This window comes from Hydractinia symbiolongicarpus, chromosome 15 (genome assembly GCF_029227915.1).
Source record: "Hydractinia symbiolongicarpus strain clone_291-10 chromosome 15, HSymV2.1, whole genome shotgun sequence".
NCBI classification, from domain to species: domain Eukaryota; kingdom Metazoa; phylum Cnidaria; class Hydrozoa; order Anthoathecata; family Hydractiniidae; genus Hydractinia; species Hydractinia symbiolongicarpus.
Genome location: NC_079889.1, coordinates 4419535 through 4442571, shown reverse-complemented (window position 1 = coordinate 4442571; position 23037 = coordinate 4419535). Strand labels below are relative to the sequence as shown.

The following is a 23037-nucleotide window of genomic DNA, read 5'->3' as shown; positions in this document are numbered from 1 at the left end:
TTCAGCCTGTTCTGCAAATTTTTAAAGTTTTAACTCAGTTTATGTATATGTGCTGTGTGTAAGAGGTACGGTGGTCCATATCTGTCACTATTGTTAAGCAGAAGAATAGATCACCACTGCGCAGTAAAAACAACTTTACTGCGCAGTAGTCGTAGTTCTACTGCGCAGTAGTTGTAGTTTTACTGCGCAGTAGTCGTAAATTTATTGCGCAGTAGTCGTAAATCTACTGCGCAGTAGAATTCGGTCCACTACGCAGTAGAAATTCAACTATTGCGCAGTATAATATGGAGTTTTGAGTTATGTTTTTTAGACAATTTTCCGGCCTTTTGAAATGCGAGTGTACATCAAGAAGAATATAAGAATATTTAAATCGAAAGTTTGAGATTCGATTTATCCAATCCATTTTTAAAATATCGTCATAAGGCAAGCCATGATAAAAATAACAGGAAATGTCTCTTTCAATATCCATCTATGAAATGAAAGAACACGACGAATTAAATTATGATATATTATAAACGGAAGCACACCCCATACTTTTGATTTCAAATATTCTTATATTCTTCTTGATGTACACTCGCGTTCCAAAAAAACATAACTTAAAGCACATATTATACTGCGCAACAGTTGTAGTAGTAGACATTATTGCGCAGTAAAAATACCACTACTGCGCAGTAAAACATTTTCTACTGCGCAGTGGACTAACTAATCTATTGTTCTTTAATGCTCATTACAGGTAAACAGAGTTTTACTGCGCAGTAGAACGTTGACTACTGTGCAGTGAAAACTCGTCTACTGCGCAGTAGTCACAGTTTTACTGCGCAGTAGAAATGTGACCATTGATTTTTAAATTCATGAAGATGCTTTCTGTTCAAATCAAATATCCAGCAAAATACATACTATTTATTTCCCAAGAATATTACAAGCGAATCATCTGCACTAACTTGCCCGTGTACATATTACACGTTGTAAAGTTGACTAGATTCTTGTTGTTTTTTCTTTCATATCGAAATATCGGACATTGTTAACGTCCATTGTGTAATATATTCGGACATTATTTCAACATGTTATTTTTTACTTTTCATTATAAATCTTTTTTATTGTGTTTGAATATTTTTTTAATAGATCTAAGTTATTTGTGTATATTCGACTTCCAAATTCAAGCCAAAAAACAACAACAATAACAACAACGAAAACGACAACAACAACAACAATAACGACAACAACAACGACAACAACAATAACAACGACAACAACAACAACAAAAACATCGACAATAACAATAGCAATAACAACGACGGCGACTATAAATTGGGAAAACGATTACTGCAATAACAATAACAAAATTAACATAAATTAAAACAACAACAACAACAACAACAACAACAACAACACTGTCTACTGTAACAAAGTAAAATCATAAACACATGTACCAACGCAATAAAAAAGCTCTATAAAAAACGCCATAAAAATATGCTATAATATGGGCGTCGACTCTTACTTTCATCTCTTCATACTCTAATCTGTTCAATCTCTTTTCATTCTTAAGCTCTCACCACGGGCAATTTATAATATTAATATCTCTGTTAACAACTTTTTAAAAATGAAATTCTATCTCTCTTGAAAGATTATTAATAACAGCACTGTTACTTCTCTGTCCGCCATTAATCCTTTGCAAATAAATAAACACATAAGGAACGTATCATCAAGCATGTTTATACACTTTCTCAAGGTTAAAATTTTTTTTATGAAACTTTTGTATTTTCATAGTTTTATTAAAATGAATTATGGTCTTCAACTGATAACAATTTGTCTTCCTAGCAGCATTATTGTATGTAAATATTTGTTATTAAAACCATGTTTTCAGCTTAAAGCAGGCTAACTAGTCAAACAATAAAGTCTGAACAATAGAGAGTTTGTTAAGTTTTTAAGACGATATTTATTAGAATGAAAACTGATAATATAAAAAACATATTTTTTTTTGAATAAAAAATTGATAGACGATAGCAAACATTTATTAAACAAACATTATAATACCATATTTGGGCATATATAAATATTGTTATACCATATTTGGACATTAAAAATACATTTTTATTTTGTATTGTAGGAAGATAAACAAAACACTTGACTTATGAAGGTTTGTTTACTTACTGTGGTATTTTATAAGGTTGTTATGAAAAACTATAATATTAAGGCAGCTGGTTAAATCCAACTTGGGTCCTAGACTCCTTTGTAACTAAGATTGCAATTGTTTGTCAGGAAAAATAAAATGCTTAGTTACGTGAAGTTTTACCGTCCTTGGGAATTCCATCCTAACGGCTGGCTGTTCCTCCCCTCCGACTATAACTAACTTAAATTACCCCAGAGGTTCAAATAGCATTGTTCTTTACCCGCTACACAAGCCGGTTAGCAATCAGTAGATGGACCAAATGGACTGACAACACCACATTTAAAGTGTGCCGGAGGGAGGACTCGAACCTTCAACCTTATTACAAGCCAAATGCGCCACCACTGCACCATATTCGCCTATGAATGCTAAGGTTTTCTTTGCTGAGGTTTTTTTTTCGTATCAGGTTCACATTTTAGGTAAGTAGCAAAGGTTACATAGAACCTAAAATAAAGTTTTAAGCTGCAATAATATTTTTTTTATATCTGGGTTGTACAAAATGTACATGCACAATAGCTTTGTGTACATGCGCGATAGTTCTGTGTATATGCGCGATAGTTTTGTGTACATGCGCGATATTTTTGTGTACATGCGCAATAGTTTTGTGCACATGCGCGATATTTTTGTGCACATGCGCGATAGTTCTGTGTATATGTGCGATAGTTTTGTGCACATGCGCAATAGTTTTGTGCACATGCGCAATAGTTTTGTGCAGATACACGATAGTTTTAACTACATAAGATAAATTGGATCCAACATTGGCAACGAAGTTATTAACTTTTTCTAAATTCTTGACAGTCGAAAGCTTTATTTTCTAATACGTTTTTTCTTCTACCAAAAAAATGGGCGCGTATCTCGAGTTACGTTAAATAGAGTAACGATAAAACAATCTCAAAGAGCTCTAAGGACAAGAATGACGATGGAACTAATGTGCATGGAACGGCATCACATCATGTAAGATTGTTTTTCCATCACATTTGTTGTAACTTGTTGCTCAAACAAAAAATCAGCCAGAGTTCTATATGTGCGCCCGTACACACATCTTAATGCGAAGATGAACCTTTAGGGCGAGATTGATTTAAGTCCTGTTAATAAAACTTGTTCCTAGAGCGTTTCGTTCTGAAAACAAAGATTCCCTTTAATGGAAATAACTTAGCTAAAAACGCTTTATTGAAAGGATTGCCAGGGTAAGAGTTGCACACTATATTCGATACAAATTCCCATATTCACATATTTATGCAACTTTTTTTTAGGGCTCCTTTACACTTATGATATTTCTACCAGTCATAAAAGAGGCCTGAAAACGAGGTTGACCATTGTGTAGTTGAACAATGTTAATGCTTCACATTTCTGCTATGTCTGGATAACTTGAACGTTAAGAAAGCTTTCAAAAAATCAAGAGTTTAAGATATTGAACAATGATTGGCTTAGTTACTTAGTGGGGGCGCCCAAACGTTTAAAATCCCGAGAGTGCATGTGTGTATACAGTAACTGAAAAGTAAAGCTTAATATTATCAAAACAGATTAATTAATATACACATGTGAAAGTACAAAAAATCATGCCCTTCATCGCTTCTCGATTATTTCCACCCTCGTCCCCAGGGTATTTTGCCTTATTTGATATAAGGGATGACGGCAAAAATTTCCCCCGCCTTTTTTCATATCAGGAAGGCAAAAAACCCTGGGGAAGAGGATGGATTATTTCTTCATAGTACGGTTTAACTTATCCTTCCATGTTTAACATAGTAACTGAAGGGGCTAGCCTTGTGTCGTATCACATTCGCCCTTGCACCCAACATTAATACAAACATAGCTTAAACTTTTATTAACATGTTATGAGTAAGTGAGATATATTTAAAATATTTTGCGCTTTTTTTTGACAGACACTATTACTTGTGACTTCCGTCATTTAAGTATAGATAAATATTTTTGATTGACAAAAGTCACTCTCCATCTTTATTAGCACCCACTCTAGCTTGAAAAGGGTAAGTCTGTGTTTGAGAAGGGCATGTCTGTGACCTTGTTTAATAATGCTTATGTAGCAAAGTTGTTTTGTGTTAATTTGTAAAGCGCCGCAGAAGATTTTTATTTAGCAAAAGACGATTTGGTTTAATATTATTTACAATGTTTTGAACAATCTGTACGTGAAACCTTCCTTTCAATGCATTCAATCCTTTTTTTTTTCAAAGAATTTTTCCTGCAAAATATCTTTGGAAGATGCGTTCTTACGATCGTCTGCTTATCTGAGAATGAAAACATGTTAATAGGTTTGAAACTTTTTCTTAGGAATCGACGTGCATAAAATAAGTTTGTAAGTTGAATCTACTGTAATCAAAATATAAGCAAATACACAACTAACTAATAACACTAGTGGAACATTCAAAACAATTTAAGTTTACAACAAATCAACTTCTAGCCTAGGGCAAAGATTCTGCTATCATCGTAGGAACTAAAAACAAAGCTGGAAACGAATTAAAATAAATTCTATAACACACTTACCTTTTCTGTCTCGTGTAAACACCGTCGAGTAAAAATTAACGTAGTATAATTTTATGTAGAAAAATATTTCGTTACATCAACTGATGTTTTCATGTAACGTCAACAACTTATTTTGTTTACATTTATAAAACAGAAAAACAACTACTGTTTCACACCTTGAACTTCCTGCCCAGTTTTAATTAACATTGACTTCGACTCCAAGCCTCCTTTAGTTTCTCCAGATGTGAAATACCTACAAGACCTGGGGGTTACCATAATTATCACAGAGAACACTTTGTGGGAAAGTGGGAAGAAGTAATCATTTCATTCTTAAAACCTTTAGACAAAAATAAAACAAAACAGAAACAACCTTTCCAGTTTTCAATACGATACTACCTCCCTTAGCATCAAAAGAAAATGGGACGAAGTATTAAAATACCTTAAGAAATTTACTTTGCGCAAAGTTAACAAACTTGATATTTCTTAAGAGTAAAATTTTGCGACTTTTGTGATAAATGGAATTTTTTTAACACTTTTTTTTTAGTATTGTTTGTGTTTTGTTCTTTTTTGCTGGAGGGAGGGAAGAGGGGTGGGAGTGTAATATATCTATTATAAATTGCTGGATAAATGAGAAACGTTAGCGTAAGCCCTTTTTTAAAAATTAGTAACCTGTAGGTAAGATACATCGTAATAAAACGTAGCAACAATAACGTAGGACTTTGCAGTCTCGTTACCAGATCCTTCAACCTGGGAATTCGTTAGCCTGATCCAAAGATATCCCTCTTTAGACACTAATTTCTTTAAGAATGTTTAATCTTAGATATCATAACTTTCTTCTCAATATGCATGCTGTGTTTACCGTTTACCATTCACCGATTTAATCCTGTTTTTGAAAGACATCACTATGATCGGATCACATCGCGTAATTCAGAGCATGAAAAGTTTCATCCTATTAGTCACAATATGTGAGGTCGAAAAAAATCTCCAGAAAGAAAATCGACTTTTTTTCTTCTTAAATAAACGCAAGAAACAATTCAATTGAACCAGATAATCGTCTCTTTATAGTATTGGTATCTTCCAAGGCACCATTGTCAGCATACCCTCTCAGTACTGTGTACTATTATCAGGGTTCGTAACAGTTCTGTGACCATTAGCAGGATTCCTCACATTTTTCCTCACATTTGCTATTATCAGTATCCCTCACAGTACTATTATCAGTATCCCTCACAGTACTATTATCAGTATCCCTCACAGTACTATTATCAGTATTACTCAAAGTACTATGAACTATAACTAACAAGAAATTTTGTTCTAAACTCTTTTTAATGTTATCCTAGATTTTCCTGTACTAGTAGAAGCCTTGTCTTATTACAGCCAATTAATTATATGTAATCGAAAACTTTTTATCCCAAAAGAGGCTTCCAAGTAAAATCAAAAGCCCAATATTTTATATGAAATTTTCTCAAAAATATATTAAATATATTCAAAACTGTATTTACAGTATATATTAAATAGTAATGTACAAACACACAAATTAATCACTAAATAAAATTATTTATTTCTGTTTGTTTTGTCACGGCTTCCACATAATGGACTTCTCAGCGATCTGTGCCGCTTTTCTAACAGCTTGACTATCATGATCATGTTTTAACATCGAAATCTTCGATAGGGATTCCAATAATTCACTCCTCCCTTGTGGTGTTTCTGACAACGTGGTGATCAGTTTAAGTGTATTGAGTCTCACTTCAACGCATTCGTCTTTTAAAAGCTTTATTAAAGTCGGGATAACACCGCATTCCATTGTAAGAAGTTTTCCACGTGTAGTGATAGTAATCCTGCAAAAAATAATACGAAAAATAATTTACAGAGAATGAAAAAGGATCTTTTTTCGCGACTTTCGCGAATTTTATTCTATTGGCGAATATCTATTTGTGCTAAATTTTTGAAAAGGTCAATTTTGCGAAAAACTTTGCGAATTTACTAAAAATTCGTAGAAATTAATCTTCGCAATTATTTTGAAAAACAAACGATTTTTTTTCTGTCGGTGCCAAAAGTATCATAGATAGTGTCTACTCAGAGGGTGGGTTCTTACGAAAAGCTAGCAACAACTGGCCTGGTTAGTTATCCCTTGTTTGATCATTTTTAAAAATTGTATAAATTCACTTACACCATAAGTGCAGCACAAGCTTGTGAACGAACCGAAGTATCTTCGTCGTTGAGTAACCCGACCAATAACTCTACAGCTCCTTCATCGCATGCCTTGTTCTTCCCGTCAGTTGGGTAACTAAAAGACGAACAGGAGATAAGGAGGTCGTATAATCAGTAGAACCCTTCTATTCATGCACGGATACTGACCAGATTTAATATTGTATTGTCAAAAACATAATAGAACAAGCATTTCGAATGTTCGAATATTTAACTTCATCTTTCGATTATTAAAACTGAAAGAGAGTTCGAATACTTGTTTTGATTTTTAAAAGCAATTACGTTAGTCAAAAAATAGTAATCTTAGTAATTTTCTTATTCTTTTTAATGTTGTTTTTGAATATATTCAATAGCACAGGTTATAATCTATGCACTACCTCTGTATTATTGGAAAAATATATATATATATATCGTCAGGATTATGTTATTGCAATAATTTTGACGTCGGCCAATATTCTTACTCTCGGGTGCTTAATACAGGGGAGGGGCGCGCTTATTAATTTTCAGATTTTTTTTCCACCCACCCACACCTTATTAAGATTCCCCCCCCTTCCCCGCTTATTAATTCCATCCAATGAATAAGCTCCTGATGGTCAAAATGTTTTTGGAAATAATTTTTGTTTTGAACGTTCATACATTCTGCGTGTTTGCTGGTATTTACTTACCATTATTGACGCAAGCTAGCACTACGTTTATTGATTGTTACGCACTGCATTTGTACCTACTTTGTATCACATATTGTATCACACATGTATCTCTTCTCTTAGTAAAAATTCTGACCCACCCGTTTAATACCCCCACCCCCCCCCCCCCTGCTTATTGGTTCTCAAAAAAATTCCGTTCCCTCCAGCTATTAGGACCCCCATTGTATTAAGCACCTGAGAGTAGCATCTCATGAGAAGTTTGTACACGCCAATAGAAAACACACCTTAGCTCTTTGATATCCATTGCTGCTTTCGATCTGATCTCCTCCATAGAGTGTTTTAACAAGGAAGTATAAACAGCCATGCCATTACTGGCAAGAGCTTGTGTTGAATTAATTCTCATGCAACGATGAAGAGAATCGAGTATCAGTAACTACGAAGCAAAAAACATTATTTAGACTAGTACGTAAGAACGATGTATAAAATGGTAATTCATTCTCTTTATAGACTGGCTATACTCGTCAACTACCTTGTGTAAAATCGCCATTTTGATCATTAATTTCTTTTTTCGCCTGTATATTACGTTAAAGTACAAATCACTGACTTATATATACATATGTGTGTTTCCCAACAATTTTTTATGTCATCCTAAGGTCTCAGATCGTCTAACATTCTATCCTATATGGATGTTCGATCGTTCGATTATTCTTGTTTACATTCGATTTAGAATTTAAAAACAGGCTGTTCTAAATCACAACATCTTAAACTTCGTGTTTAGCAACAAATGCCATAATTCATTAAAATATTGAGAATAATTAGTTATGATCCTCACCTTAATCTCATCTTCTTCTGTTGGTACTTTTTTAATTAAAATTGGTATCAAATCACAGTTAACTAAGCCATCTGCTCCTGAAGGGAACATACAAATTTAAAAGTTATTATCTCTTATTTTGCTAGACAAAATTATGTACATACAACCAAAATGTACGTTTTCTTTGTAAGTATCTGTAAATTTCTCAGGCTACACGCTTTTTACAGGAACATAGTTTGCAGGAATATCAGGCTGGGTTACACGGTTAAACAAAAGATCTATTGTTCAGAACAATAAAAAGATAAGAATAATAACTAGCCTGGTTAGAATTTGGGTAATCTTATAAAAAAAATCGTGTAGCTTTTTTATTTTCCAAAATTAGAAGCCAATATGATACGTAATGGCGCCATGTATCCTCTTTTCTCCGCCGGTTTATACCGAAAAACGACATAGTGGCTTTTTGTAGACTAATTTTTTGAATATCTGTCCAGTTTATAAATTATAAAATTTAATGCAAAGGAATTTAAAAAATTCTCCTTTTTATAACAATCTTAACAAAACATTTAAACTAAAAATTATCTAATACACAACTCCTATTTTATTGGTCACTAATAAAAAGTCAGTAAAAGATTTTGTCACTTCAAAAAGTACCTTGGGTCAAAATTTGGTCACTTTTTACCGACAAGGCATTCGTTTTATAAAACTAAATATATTTTTACTGGTATCAATGTCGTGGCCTGTTGTCATTTCCCCCCTTCCATTAAGAAGAAAAAAGAGATGTTCGATTTTGAATAATTTTTAAATTTAAAACAATAAAAAAATAAAAATAAATACGAGAAGTTTGATGATGACATTTTTTATTTTATGTCATCATTAACTTCTCGTATTTATTATTACTGTGAAGTTATATGCCCGAGTTAATATTTAAAAAAATTATGTAAGAACAAAACAAACCAGAAGGCGCTGAAGAGATCATCTCAACAGTGCGATGTGTATTCAATCTCACGTCGTAACAATCGTCATCGAACTAAAACAAAAAATCATGAATATAAAGTCGAAAAATAAAACATAAAAATGTTTTGGACCGAAAAAGATATTTGGTTAAGAACTTCGATTTTAAAAATGGGTGAAGCCTGATTTTTTTTAAGAAGCCGTGAATTAGCATTATTATATTAATTTACTCTGCTTTACTTCTTTATTGCATGAAAGATCCATGTTGTGAAAAAAATCTTTTTCGACTCATCCTTGAAACTGATATTTTCCCTGTTTGATATTTAGGGTTTTCAATGAGATTTTTGAATCTGGCTTGAATTTCAAAGTTTTCTATCTTCTTTATCTTACCAACTTAGCTAATGGTGGAATAACAGCTTCATCGATTAACACCTGTCTTCCAATGGCATGCCCTAAAATGAAAGTCGAAAGAATTACTTTATCAAACTTCAATAGGATTAATGTTATCGAATTTACTTAAATAAGCTCTCATTTAACTTTCAGACTAATGTGTGATCATTCAAGGGAGGCGCATATTAAAGATTAGCAAATGATTGCAAGACTTTCACACGCTTTTTTTCTATAAGAATATGGATTTAAGGTTAAAAATAATAGATCTATTGTTTAGAATAATGAAGAAATAAGAATAATGACCAGCTTGGTTAGAATTCTAGTATCCCTATAATTAAACGTGTGAAAGAGGAAAAGGGAAGCATTTCCAAAAATATTTTCATTTACATTGTTTTTTTAAAAACTCATGTAGCGCACCACGATTTATAAAAAATTTTTACGTTATTTCCAAAAAAATTATTCTTTTTTGCGGTAGTTTCTGTGCACGAACTGGAATATCTTTTTTGCAAACGTCCGAAACAAGAACAATAGAGTGAGTGAACACTGAATGTCGAGTGAGTACTAAGCGCTGGTTAAAGTCAGATATATTAAGTAATCGGGGTGTATGAGTGTCAGGCAGTGGCAGAATCATTGACAGCATACACAAACGTATTAATGGACATACGAGAAAGTATAAGTAGAGCTTCTGTAGATTTCATTCTCACGACAGCATCATTGTCTCGCAGTAACGCTTTCAAACTTTCAACAATCGCTATAACAAAAACAAATTCTATACACAATGTAAGTTTTCACAGACATTTACAAAACAACAACATTTTTCATTTCGTCACTTTATTTTTCCATTAATTTATTCATACACTAAAATTTTAAAATCCTTAACCTTGCTTTCCCAAGAGTAGGCTTAGCTTTAAAAGGGTTCCAATCGTATTATGCCTATGAAAACAGCGTACATAAATTTCGGGAGTAGGTTAGACAAAAGTATCCAGGTTTTTGCAAACATGATTGCATAAATCAATTTTAGCAATTACGAAAGGACATCAAAGCTAAAAGAAGAACAAAACAGTGTTAAATAAGAACTTAGCGATCAGCACGAGAATAGGATTGATATCTTAAGCGATTGTCTAGTTGAGCGATATTCTGCCTAGACTGCTTTCATAGCTTAAATAAGACCTTCAAATACACTGGGACCCCTTTTGCAGGTACCTCGTTGATAGCAATAATATACAGTAATAAGTCTATAGTAATACAACTGCTACACTGTTAATTAAAGAAATGGGAACAAAGGATAGATACTTTACATGCACTTACAGCATTGAATGGATCGCTTCACATATTCTGGGTTATGTAGTACATCACATAACGCCATCAAAGCTTTCTGTCGTGTTATCAACTCAACACTGTTAAGTTCTTCATTCTGAAGAAAAAAAATCAAGTTTAAATGAACAGATTTTGAGTAGAGAAATAATTTATGTTAAGTCCTTCAACATTTAGTAGGCTAAGCCACAAAAAATATTTTTCTTACTTAGGATTGCAGTTAGCCAACTAAAAAATACATAGCACATCTTAATTTTAACATGCACTTTAAGTTATAACAAGTTTGAACTTTAACAAAACTCATGACTTCAGTAAACTTGAAATTTCATTAAATATATTATTACTATTATTCACCTCTTTAATTCCTATTGGTATTGTTATCAATAAGGGTCCTGCAAAGGGGGTCCCAGCACATTTAAAGCTCCCTTTTAAGCTCCCGATGCCGTGCCAGTACAACAACCGGTTAAGTAGACAACCGGCTAAGATATTAATTCTATTCTCGTAGTGAACGCTAAGCAGAAAGGATGGATTCACAGTTCTATACTCTCTGGTACAACTTGGAATCCACAACCTTCAGCACTAAAAGCGAACGCTCTACCACAAGGCCACCATTCGGTAAAGCTGTAAACTTAGTCTTTATCAGTCCCTTATAAACCACATATAAACAACATAATGCAAAAATTTTAAAAAATAAACATTATCACGTCAAATGCAACAAATCACACTGTTACACTTTTACTTACCAGTTTTGGTAATGCTCGATCTCCAAACGCTAACTGGACTTTTGTTGGATCAATATCGGGAGGAAGATGTGCTGATATAACAGTATGTGCCATAATTTTATAGTGTCGTACTGCAAAGAGAAATAAGAACAGGTTATTAAAAAACACTAACAAGGGTTGCCACTGTTCTTAGATTCAAAATTCAAATCGGTTGAGTCCTTTTGAGGTTCACTTTTCAACCATTATGACTATTTTCCTTATAAAATTGAAAAGATTTTGGTAAACTCTAAAAAGAAATTTAAGAAAATTATAGAAAATATAACATTGCATGCACCTAACATACCTAATTTTGAAATGTATTGTGAATTAGCAAATTTGAGAAGATTTGAGGGGAAAGTTCTAAATAATGCTACTTAAGGTGACTTTTCTTTAATTTTTCTATCTTATATCTATCTTTTTTTCATATAACAAAAGTTTTTGTATACAGATGCGCTTGCTATACATATCTGGAAACAGAAGAAAATACCAAAGCAAAAAGATCTTTACATCCAGAAACCTACAAAATTTTTACTGTTAAAATCAACTATTCTGTGACCAAATACAATTTCGCTTATTTTTTTCTGCTTTTTTAGTGAATGATAACATTAACAATGCTTGCGTATGCTTTAGATAATGATATGTTTTCATCTAGATACCAGTTCATAGCAACTTTTACTTTATAGACAAACTATTAGAAAGACTTACGTAAGGGTATTCCGACTGTCTATTTAAAAAATAATCAGTGTATAAATAATTAGCAATTCGCTACAAAAAAAAAATTTCTTTGAAGTGAAATTATCTTAGGGATGCTGATGTTAGCTGACAAAGACAAATTTGGATTGTAATACATTGCACATTGAAAATACCTACTGCAAAAAAGCAAACATAAAAAAAGAAGAAACAGAATTTTTTATTTATTTTTTTGTGCTGTTAAGTAAATAAGAAAATCTTACAAAATAATAAAACAAATAAACACAATATAAAAATTTAAATTTATAATACATGATGTCTTGGAGCATAGTTTTTAATTTGAGGTTTCACGTAACAATGAAAGCATTAGCTGCATGCATTTTTCTATGCCAAACACAAATTCATACTACAAAAAATTAATTTCTAAGTGGTTGCAATCATATCTAAATACATTTCTTAATTGTAGCTATACTTTGTCTGTCACATGACTTCATGTTAAGAATGCACAAAATATTTTTAGCTGCCATAACAAATGCAATATATTTTTGACAATTCAAATGGATTTTTTGCAGACAAACAACTAGTTAACTACATAAAACATCAAAAAACTACAAAAAATTAAAACTTCCATAAAGGCAACTTTTAAATGTCAAAATAAGTTGTTTTTTTTGCTGACAAATTTTCAAACAAGTTGTGTAGTGCAGATAAAATGCAAATTATATCTCCTAAATAAACCTTTCTTAAGAATAATACAATCCACCTGCAATACAGCAGTCCATTACGTGTGTAAAGATACAAGTTTGATGAAATTTAACCATTGATGTTTACCATATAACAGCAGATTAAAAAAAATTATTATATTTTGGCTTGTCTGGTAATTCAGTTATTCTAAGTTTATATTTTTCTTTCTTTCTGGTAATGCACATCCCTGTAGTACATTCGTGTAGACGTAAACGTAATATACAACAAACGAAGTCATTAGCAACAATATTTTTTCCTTTTCAGTTTCAGTGCAAGTCATCCATGGATCATTGTTAATTCATCAATGGCCTAAACAAAAGAATATTGTAGCATGTGTTGAATCATTTCTACTGATTTACTGAGAGGAAAAGAAATCAGGGAAAAGCAATATAACTTAATAGAAGAAATTTAAACTGATTTGAGGGAATTGGCAGTTTATACAACCCACCAACTTAAATTTCTGCCAAAATTTTATTTTTCAGTCTCCACTAAAGATTGTAGACATTCAATTTTCGTGTGTTTCTACATAAGATTTATTATATATGCATTTAATTTTACCTCATGGAATAAATTTTCACAAGCATTAATTTTTGCGAGAATTTAATTTTGCAATTTTGTGAGAATTTATTTTTGCAAATAAATAAATACTATAACATAATTCGTATGATTAATGTTTTTATTCCAGCACAAGTTTACGACTACACAGCAAATAGACAAATAAAGGCTTTTCGTCCTTCATCAATGGCAAAGTCATAATGACGAAAAATCGTTAAAACATATTTTTGACAGTAGCAATTAAAACATTTCGCGAAATAACTAAACATTTTTATAATTAAGAAATTTAATTCTCGCCATTCCATTAAAGTAGCATTGATTACAAGCAACTTCAGTAAGTTGATGGTTTTTATTGTAACAAACTAATGTTGTTACCTTACCAAAAAGAACAAGCTTGAGAATTTTATGAATAAAGTATTTTTTATCATCAGGTAAATATACAGTTTAGCTCAACGCCAAATAAAACTGATGCAGAATTTTTTTGCTATCTGGCAAATTAATCACTACCTATTCCACCAAATTTGTTTCCATCAAAATGTCTTTCCTTAAAGTATATTATTAAACAGGTTCAGATAGCAAATTTCCGGCATTCTACATAAGATTTGACTTACTTTGTTCGAACTTTCATATGAATAACCAAGAAGATAAATCCAAAGATGAGACAAAAGCAACCAACAATAATATATGCGATACCAAGGAAGGAATTTTTCCCTCCTATCCATGAAGATGTTGTTAAAATAAATCTTTTTTTACCACCAAAGCTTTCGACAGGGTAATCTATAACCTAGTTAAGGAGAGTTATAGTATTTGTGCTTAACAAATTCAAATGCCGATATGATCCTTGTAATTTTATTTTTAACATTAATGCCCTTATTAAAATAAGAAACACAAGTGTTTGTACTTGCCAACATTAAATGCTGAATTGTGATAAGTTTCAACAATAAATGTTCTACTTGATAATTTTTCCACCTAAAAATGAATTATTGTTTTCTTTATCAACTTGCAAATCCACAAGCTCATAATCAATTCTATTTTTTATTTGTCTGATAAAATCTATCATCATAATAACTTTTAAAAACATCTATAATAGATCTATGATTCTATTCCGAAGCCTTGACTAGATGCTTAAAAAATGTTTCTGTGGGTTCAAGCAAAGACTTTATTCTAATTTTTAAAATTTCAAACTGTCTGAAAGATTGTTAAATTTTAAATGTGTAGTGTATGTACTGAAATTTTCCAAATCTTAAATGATTTAAGAATTACTGTTTCTTTAACTTTAAACATTTTTCTTGCCAGCTTAAATTTTACTTCCTTTTGACAAATTTAACTTTTAAAAATTGACTAAATTTCCTGCCTGAGGGAACACTAACCTAATGACCACAAAATAAATTAATAATTGTATGAAAGGATACTGTAATAAATCCTTAATTGGTATTTTCCATTTGACAAACCATTCCTAAATTTACTTTTAGAACGATCCAATTTTCTGTACAATTTACGAAAGGTCGGAAATGCTGCAACTCTCATCCAAACAATGAAATCTTGATTAACAAAACCATTATTAGCATCATTCTTTGTTTCTGTATCCAGCTCAGTCACACTCTTTGTCCAATACTTTGGCTTGAGAAAATTTTTGAATTCAGATAAAGAGGAGGGATTCTTAAACTTTGTCTCCCTGTCACTTTTCCAAGCAATGTCTTTGTGAATCAAAGGTACACTTTCGCCCATATCCATTTTTGTTATTTCAAATCGATCTGCAAACAAAAAATTGCATACAAAGAACTCAATTTTTTAGTAAAGGAAAGGGACATTTAAATTTTAACGAATAGGTAAAACAAAAAAAATAAAAAGAGGCAAATAAGGCCAAGGAAAGTTGATTATCCTACGCAGTTGGAAAACAAATGGTGAAAAACAAACCTTAAAACTGAAATAGTTTTTTAACAAAATGAAAGACTGCAATAAAAGAAGGTAACAAGTCAGTCATGGAAAACTGGAGCATTTAATCTGTAAACATTAACACTGCAGATGGAACTGAAAGTAATAGTTGTTGTTTTCATGAATTTTATTTTCTAAAATAGACTATTCCAGGTTAGAGCCAAATGAGAATACTACTGTTACTACTATACTATTACTCACATATGACTATCAACAAGCACATTATATATATGCTTAAAATGTTTTGATAAATAGATGCTGGATACCTGTAAACATACTGTTCGCAACTGCGCCACATGGCGCATATGCAAATCCAGATGAGTTTTTGTCGAATGGTTCACAGTTGGAGTTGACTGTTTTTTTTAGGTCGCCATGTAGCTGATTGTCATCTCTGGAACGCACATAACGTCGGTGGTTCTATACATAAAACAGCTTGAAATTAAAATATCTATATAATAATACGCCAGTTCCGTGTGTCTGTCTGTCACTTTTGCAAAGTCGATAAAATTTCTTTGATAAAATCTATAAAACATTGCCTATAAATTTGTTCTGTACATTACCAAACTTTGACGTTAAGCAATATTGACGTCAAAGGAGAGTATATTAAGATTAGTGAAGCCATTGCAATGCACTTTTAAATTTAAGGCTAAATAACTTGGAAACGGGTGGAAATAATTGACGTCATCTTCTGCGTGGGTAACTAGGGACCACTTGGGACCAATTTGGTAAGTTTCCCAAATCTATTTCCTCAAATCCGTTCCGGTATGACCAGGTTGATGACGTCAACAAAAAAACTTTTGAACCTCAATATTTTCGTAACTGTTGTCAAAAGTACATGGTTCTATACATTTTCTGTTTCAAGGTCTTTACGATGAAGGCAACAGGTATACAAATTTCTAAAAAAATATTTTTAGGTTTTTACGGACCATTGCTGACGTCAGCATAATTTTTAAACCTTTATATCTTCGTAACCATTGGTCAATAGCACATGATACTATACATTTTTCTCATCAGCGTTTTAAGCTCTGCAAATTACAGGAAACGGCTAAACAAATTTCGCCAACTTTTTTTTTTCATGCACTGGTTGATGTTAGCAAAAAACCTAAAACAGCCTATTTTTATATTATTCTTCTGCCTAAGTGGATTTTTCAACAGGCCTTATCGACTAGTCTATATAATAATACGCCAGTTCGTCTGTCTGTCTGTGACTTTTGCAAAGTGGATATTATCTTTACTACTTTCTTTAATAAAGTCTGTAAAACATCGCCCATAAAACGGTTCTGTAATTTATCAAACTTTAACGTTAGAATAGTATTGACGTCAAAGGAAAGTTAATTAAGATTACTGAAGCCATTACAGTGCACTTAAAACCTTGAGGCCAAATAACTTGGAAATGAGGTGGTGACGTCAATGTTTTTTCACCGCGTGGGTACCTAGGGCCACCTGGGACCAATTTGGGTAAGTTTTCCAAACCTGGGTCCCAAAATCGTTTCAGAATGGACGGGTTGATGACATCATCAAAAAATCTTCAAACCCAAATATCTCTGCAAACATTTGTCAAAAGTAAATGATTCTATACATTTTCTTGATCATCGTTTCAAGATCTATACGATGAAGCAACAGGTATACAAATTTCTAAAAAAAAATTGGTGGGTTTTGACGGACCATTGCTTCCGTCAGCAAACATTTTAAACCCTTATATCTCATTAATTGCTTATCAAAACCACATGATCATATACGTGTTCTTGATCAGCTCTACACAATAGAGGCAACGTCAAAACAAGGTTCTATATTTTTTTTGCGGATGGGTTGCTGACGTCATCAAAATTTAAATGACGCTTCTTTTTCATTTTCATCCTGCCTTAGTGGATTTTTCCACTGGCCCTATCGACTAGTTTTTTTATATATTTTTAATTTTTAATGATTTATAATAAGATGTGAAAAGTCTTTTTCTTACTTTATTCGGAGAAACTTTCGTGAGTCCAAAAACTAATTTTCACGAATCTACAAATTGGAAAATTTTCGCAAGATAAACTTTCGCAAAATCTGAAATTGGAAAGTTTTGGCGACATAGACTTTCGCGATTTGTGATTTTAAACTTATTTTTTATGTTCTTATAAAAAAGTGGCCTATATTTCTTATGATAGAAAAAGAAAAGAAGTGGTTTTTAACAATGTAATTTTCTTTCTTATGGTATGTAAAAACGTCTTTTTATAAATTGGGTTTATTGTCAAAATCACAAAACAGATCAAACACATTTTTTAGCCTCGTCTTCTTCTGGCTCCCACGCATTGTCATCATCGTCTTCTTCGCCAATAGCTTGGTTCTAAGCATTCCGCTCCTTTTCATCAATTCTGCAAATCTCATCCAGATCCTTGATTCATTTTTTTTTCAAATAGATACGATATCGCTTTTGTTTATTTCTTATTTTATTCCAACCTCGTTCCCAGTGCCAGTTGTCTCTTTTTTATATTGGGAGGGCGAGCCAAGTAAAGGCGAGTCCAGAAATAACTTTTAAAACCAGCAAATTTTTTAAAAATTTTAGTGGATAAACTTTCGCGAATCGACAATTTAGAATGTTTGTACTGAATAAAATTCCTAATACTAAACTTACCACCACTGTTTCAAATTTATGGATTACACCCTGCATGCATATTGTTCATACAAATTGAAAATTTGCTAGATGTGAAATGTTTTTGTCACCGTTATTTGAAACAATTTTGATTATGCTGCATTTTACTTGGATATTTTTTTTTTTTGTAAAAAAAATTGTTACTTGTTATAAATCCTTTAAGAACTTTGTTTTATTGATTGGTTGTAGTGTAGCACAAAAAAGAGGTTATATATAAATGGAGAAACAATTTATATACCAAGCATACATCCAATCATGACCCTGTAATAGCATTGCTTTTGTTTCATATACTATACGCCTCGGAAGTTTCTATAGGAACTGTTATCAACGTGTGTCCTGTGAAGGGGATCCTAGTGAATTTAAAGCTATGGAAGGTGTACAAGCACAACAGCCGCTCAACTAGGCAACCGCCTAAGATATCAATCCTAGAAAAGATCAATTCACACTTTTATAGTCTCTGGCATAACTCGGTCGGGTTTACACCCAAGACCTTCCCCACTGGACGCAAACGCTCTACCACAAGGCCACCAACAAAAACTAATATGAGTGGAGCAGTCAATTCACAACCACTAAGTAAAAGCAAACACTTCTATATATACATAACAGGAAGACGGGGAATAAGGTAAAAAGCTAAATGTTTTTGCAAAATATCCATGTATCCACAACATATTGCGTATCTATTCTAAGCTTTCAAATGATAATGATAGATGGCCTTAAAAAAGGATAACTCACTTGGTAAAAATTCGACAAACCATAATAAAAGTAAACATCACCCTCCCACTTGGTGTCCAAGTCAAAATCTATGGTACAATTACAATTTATTGGAATTCCATTTTTGAAATTCGAAAGACCGTCCTTTTCCAATTCATCGCGGCAATCCTTGCAGTTTTCATGGGTGGAGTACTCAATTACCATTTCCTTCACCTAACAATAATAAAATTTTATTAGCAAATCATCCATATATATTTTGATACTCATTTTTATTAAGCATAATTTGTACTTTGTTATCTTCAAAAAGTCATGATTTATTTTTCAGAGTTAGCAGTTAAAAGTAGATTCTACAAAATCAAGTTTCCACTAATTACTTAAAAACATTAAATTTAGAAATTTTAATTTATTCAATTACTTCTTTTTATTTTTTACTCTTGATCATTTCTTACTAACTCTCACATGAATCCCAAATCTTTGGGCAACACATTCATAGAGAAACTTCATCGCACATATGGAGATTTCTTCTTGTTTTTATTCCACATTTTTTTGACTTTAAGGTAGGCATAAAACTGAGATTAGGGGTAACATTAGAAATGTCAAAACAAACCAAATATTCAAAAACATTTTTAATCTCTACACATATCTTATGAAAAAATGAATACAGAAAAAAAGATTGGAGTAATAAAGAATATTGTAAACAATCTCACTATCTTTGATTCTGGAATCTCAATAAAAATGTGTGTATTCGCAATTATTTATTACAGTTTCGCACATATTCTGTAATTATTTCTTCTGCAACACCTTCTTTCTTTATTAAGATAACAGTAAATCCCTAGAACAATCTATGCAGACTGTCTGTCATAGATATTTGGTTCATCACTATTTTGTGCACCCTACGCACAAAGTAGCGATTTGGAAGTCATTTGAGGAAAATATGATTGTGACATATTTTTATATTATATATTAGTTTGGTTTAAAAATTATATCGAAAAGTTCTATATTTTATATTTTATTTAACTTCACATATACAAATTTACAACCAAAATCAAATGTGATAAAAAGACCCAACTTACGTTATTTGAAGAAACAAGCAGAGCAATTCCAACTGGTAGAAAGACAATACCAATAAGGAAAAACACAGGCAGAACTGTAGAAGCAGTTAGAATTGGTTGCCATGCTGGAAGCTTCTGTTGCTTAAATTTTGAATCTAAAATAATAAAAAAATCATAATGAGAATAAGAATAGCTTGTATAGATCCTTTCTCACAAAATGTTATTGCAGACCGACATGTAAGTTCCAATGTTTTGGGTAATAAGCAAAAATACAAGAGTTCTCATGCAAGTAAATCAGTGCATCTTGATACATTTTTTACATCGAATTAATGCTCCAGGGTTCAAATTAAATATTAAAATTGATGTGAAAAATTGAACAAAAAGTTTCGGTTAAACAAAATACAACGTTGTTTAAGTTTCATATGATTATATTTTGTTGATTTTAGAACAAAATAAAGCATTGTTCAGGCTTCACACGATCGTGTTTTATTGGTTTCAGAACAAAATAAGGCGTTGTATATGATCACGTTTTGATGTAGCAAAAAAAACTTTGTTGCCATTATTTTTTAATGAAGATCATAATTTAATAAAATATATATTATGTTTCAATCAGTGGATTTTATGTTTAGTATGTTTAGTAGGTAAATATGATATGTGAATCTGTTAATTTTAATACTGTGCTATAATACCTAAATTTTCAATTCCTAAAAAAAGGACTTTATATAATTTATAGGCAATATATTTAAATATCTTACATGAAAATATCTTGAGAACAAAAACAGTGTTTTAAAAAAAAAACTTATTAAACAACCTTTAAAGCTATTCAAAGCCATTCATAACTCAAAGCCCAAATTTAACTCCCAGCTTTACCCAATATCTAAGCTTTGCAAGATTATTGTTTTCATGACATTTTTGCAATTGCCTGAAACCTTCTTGGACAGGCTGAATTCTCTTGAGGCACATCTGAAATATATACATTTACCTCCACAAAGAAAATCTGATGAATGGAATTAAAACTTTCATTTATAAATTTTAGCACAAGGGTAGGTAAAAGTTAAACCTTGATAAAAAAATCTTTGAAATATAAAGTCACTGGAAATAAGTTGTAAGGAAACCATGACAAGTGATCTGTAGTTTTCCGAAACAACTGCTGTAGTAAAGAGGTTTACTTTGTTACAGTGAGGAAAACTTTGTGATTTAAATTCAAGCCCTGGGTTTAAAATTGAACCCAAGACTTGTTTAGAAAATAACTGCATTTATAGGAACCAGCAGCAAGTGGGTGTTTCATATAAAAATAAAATATAAATATTTTCATTTTTATTTCAATCAATACTTTCATTTTTATTTTAATCGTGTGGATTTAGAATAAAAATTATTTACATAATTAATGTTTTATTCCCCTGGTGACATAAAAACAAAAATTTTGTAAACACTTTATTAATTGACATCTTGGATACCATAAATAATTAATGCAAAAAATGTTTTTAAGGATTTAACTTGCATTTGATAAATATAAGAAACATTAAATGACCATGAAATTGATATTCTATTTTATTAAATTTTATTTGCAATCTCACCATCTTAAAAGTAACCAATACACTATACCCAGGGGTCGAAATAACAGTCAGTCATCGGGCATGACAGACCAGATTTGGCATATAACTTGGCATAATTTATCCTTGTGTCCGGCCACTATTTTCGGTCATGTTACTATCTTTATTAGTGATAATAATTTTTGTAAAGTGTCTTTTTTCTCTTTAAAATCTTTCTGTCACCGATTTAAAATAGTCATTTTAATGCATTTCAATATGTTTATACTCTACTACCCAACAACATCTGCCAGATTTTTTTCCAAATGAAAAGTTGGTATAGGGGAGGTCAATTACAGCTACGAAAATAAACGGCATGAATCTATTTGTACATTATATAATAACAGCACAAAAATCTATAAGCACAAATTTTAGCAAAAATGATAGATGCATTATGAATTGGTTTTTTACTGAGCTCTGACAGAATTATTAAGTTTTTTGTATGTACAATTGTTTATACACATGCAGTTAATCTATATATACCTTGGTTTGATGGTGGTTATGTTACTTACTTAGGCATTCATCATCTAAATTCCGCTTTAACATTTTGCTACGGCAGACATGTCTTTGATTTGCATCCTTTTTTAGTTTTAAAATGAGTCTGTTAGTCAGTTCCGAATTAAGGTTAAAAAGGACAATTTTTGAGGGTCTTTTACACATGCTTATGTTGTTCCCCAAAAAATCAATGTTTTCGTTTTGAATTATTCCATGACACAAGGGGTAAAAACTAGTTTCCAGTACAATGACACTGTTTTGCTATGAAAATATTTTGTTCTGGATTTTATAAGGAGAAATCAATATACACAAGGAGTAACACCAGATATGTCTGGAGTTGGCAATGAAGGTTGGGGTTTCTAAGATGGCCCCAATGGCTCACTTATTTTCTTAATAAAAAAGACTTGAAATGATTTTTTCTATATTTGAACGTTCTGTGAAGGAAGCAAAGCAAGGATTTCTGGAAACGGTCTATAGGAATTATTTTCCCTAACTGTTCTAAGGCTACATTTCACAACAGGGCCTGTAAGCAAGGAAAAATAGAGTTAGCAAAATATATAATGAGCCAGATTTTGAAGGAAAAGGACAGATTAACAGGATAAAGAGTGCCTGAAAGGACTTACTACTGGGCCTCCTAGTTTCTTCCTCATCACTTGATTTTTTTTTACCAAAGCAAAGCATTCTAGATGTTGGGTTTTAGATAGATATGGTAATCAAATGTAATTCGTTTATTACTATTGCTTTTTGTGTTGATCTTCTTTCGTTATTCTCCACTACTCTAGTTTTCAGTATCCATCAAGCATATTTGTTTTGATCCCTCTTTCCTTATCGACCAAACTGGGATAGCCATTCACGCTGGAAATATTTTACGTGTTCACTCTTCTACACGGAGTTTTCGGCGCATTAGCTATTTTTT

The 23037-nt window shown here is 31.8% G+C and overlaps 2 protein-coding genes across 3 annotated transcripts; both read right to left on the bottom strand.

Annotated features, from left to right (window-relative positions):
- Positions 1-6090: 6090 nt before the first annotated feature.
- LOC130628943 (radial spoke head 14 homolog) lies at positions 6091-11813 on the bottom strand. 2 transcript variants are annotated; one of them, XM_057442009.1, is made up of 9 exons: positions 11704-11813; positions 10955-11060; positions 10311-10397; positions 9647-9708; positions 9260-9332; positions 8327-8403; positions 7779-7927; positions 6813-6929; positions 6091-6480 (listed from the first exon to the last, which is right to left on the bottom strand). In XM_057442009.1, exons 1-9 carry the CDS (start codon positions 11794-11796, stop codon positions 6219-6221), a joined length of 1026 nt encoding a protein of 341 aa, XP_057297992.1. In that variant the 5' UTR covers positions 11797-11813; the 3' UTR covers positions 6091-6218. The 2 variants fall into 2 exon arrangements, with proteins under 2 accessions (XP_057297992.1, XP_057297993.1); XM_057442010.1 differs by lacking the exon at positions 11704-11813 and adding an exon at positions 10527-10579.
- An 806-nt stretch (positions 11814-12619) lies between these two features.
- Positions 12620-22971, bottom strand: LOC130628942 (cell cycle control protein 50A-like). The gene is made up of 7 exons (XM_057442008.1): positions 22745-22971; positions 20059-20192; positions 19007-19198; positions 15909-16059; positions 15120-15461; positions 14319-14484; positions 12620-13461 (listed from the first exon to the last, which is right to left on the bottom strand). Exons 1-7 carry the CDS (start codon positions 22800-22802, stop codon positions 13446-13448), a joined length of 1059 nt encoding a protein of 352 aa, XP_057297991.1. The 5' UTR covers positions 22803-22971; the 3' UTR covers positions 12620-13445.
- Between the last annotated feature and the right edge of the window lie 66 nt (positions 22972-23037).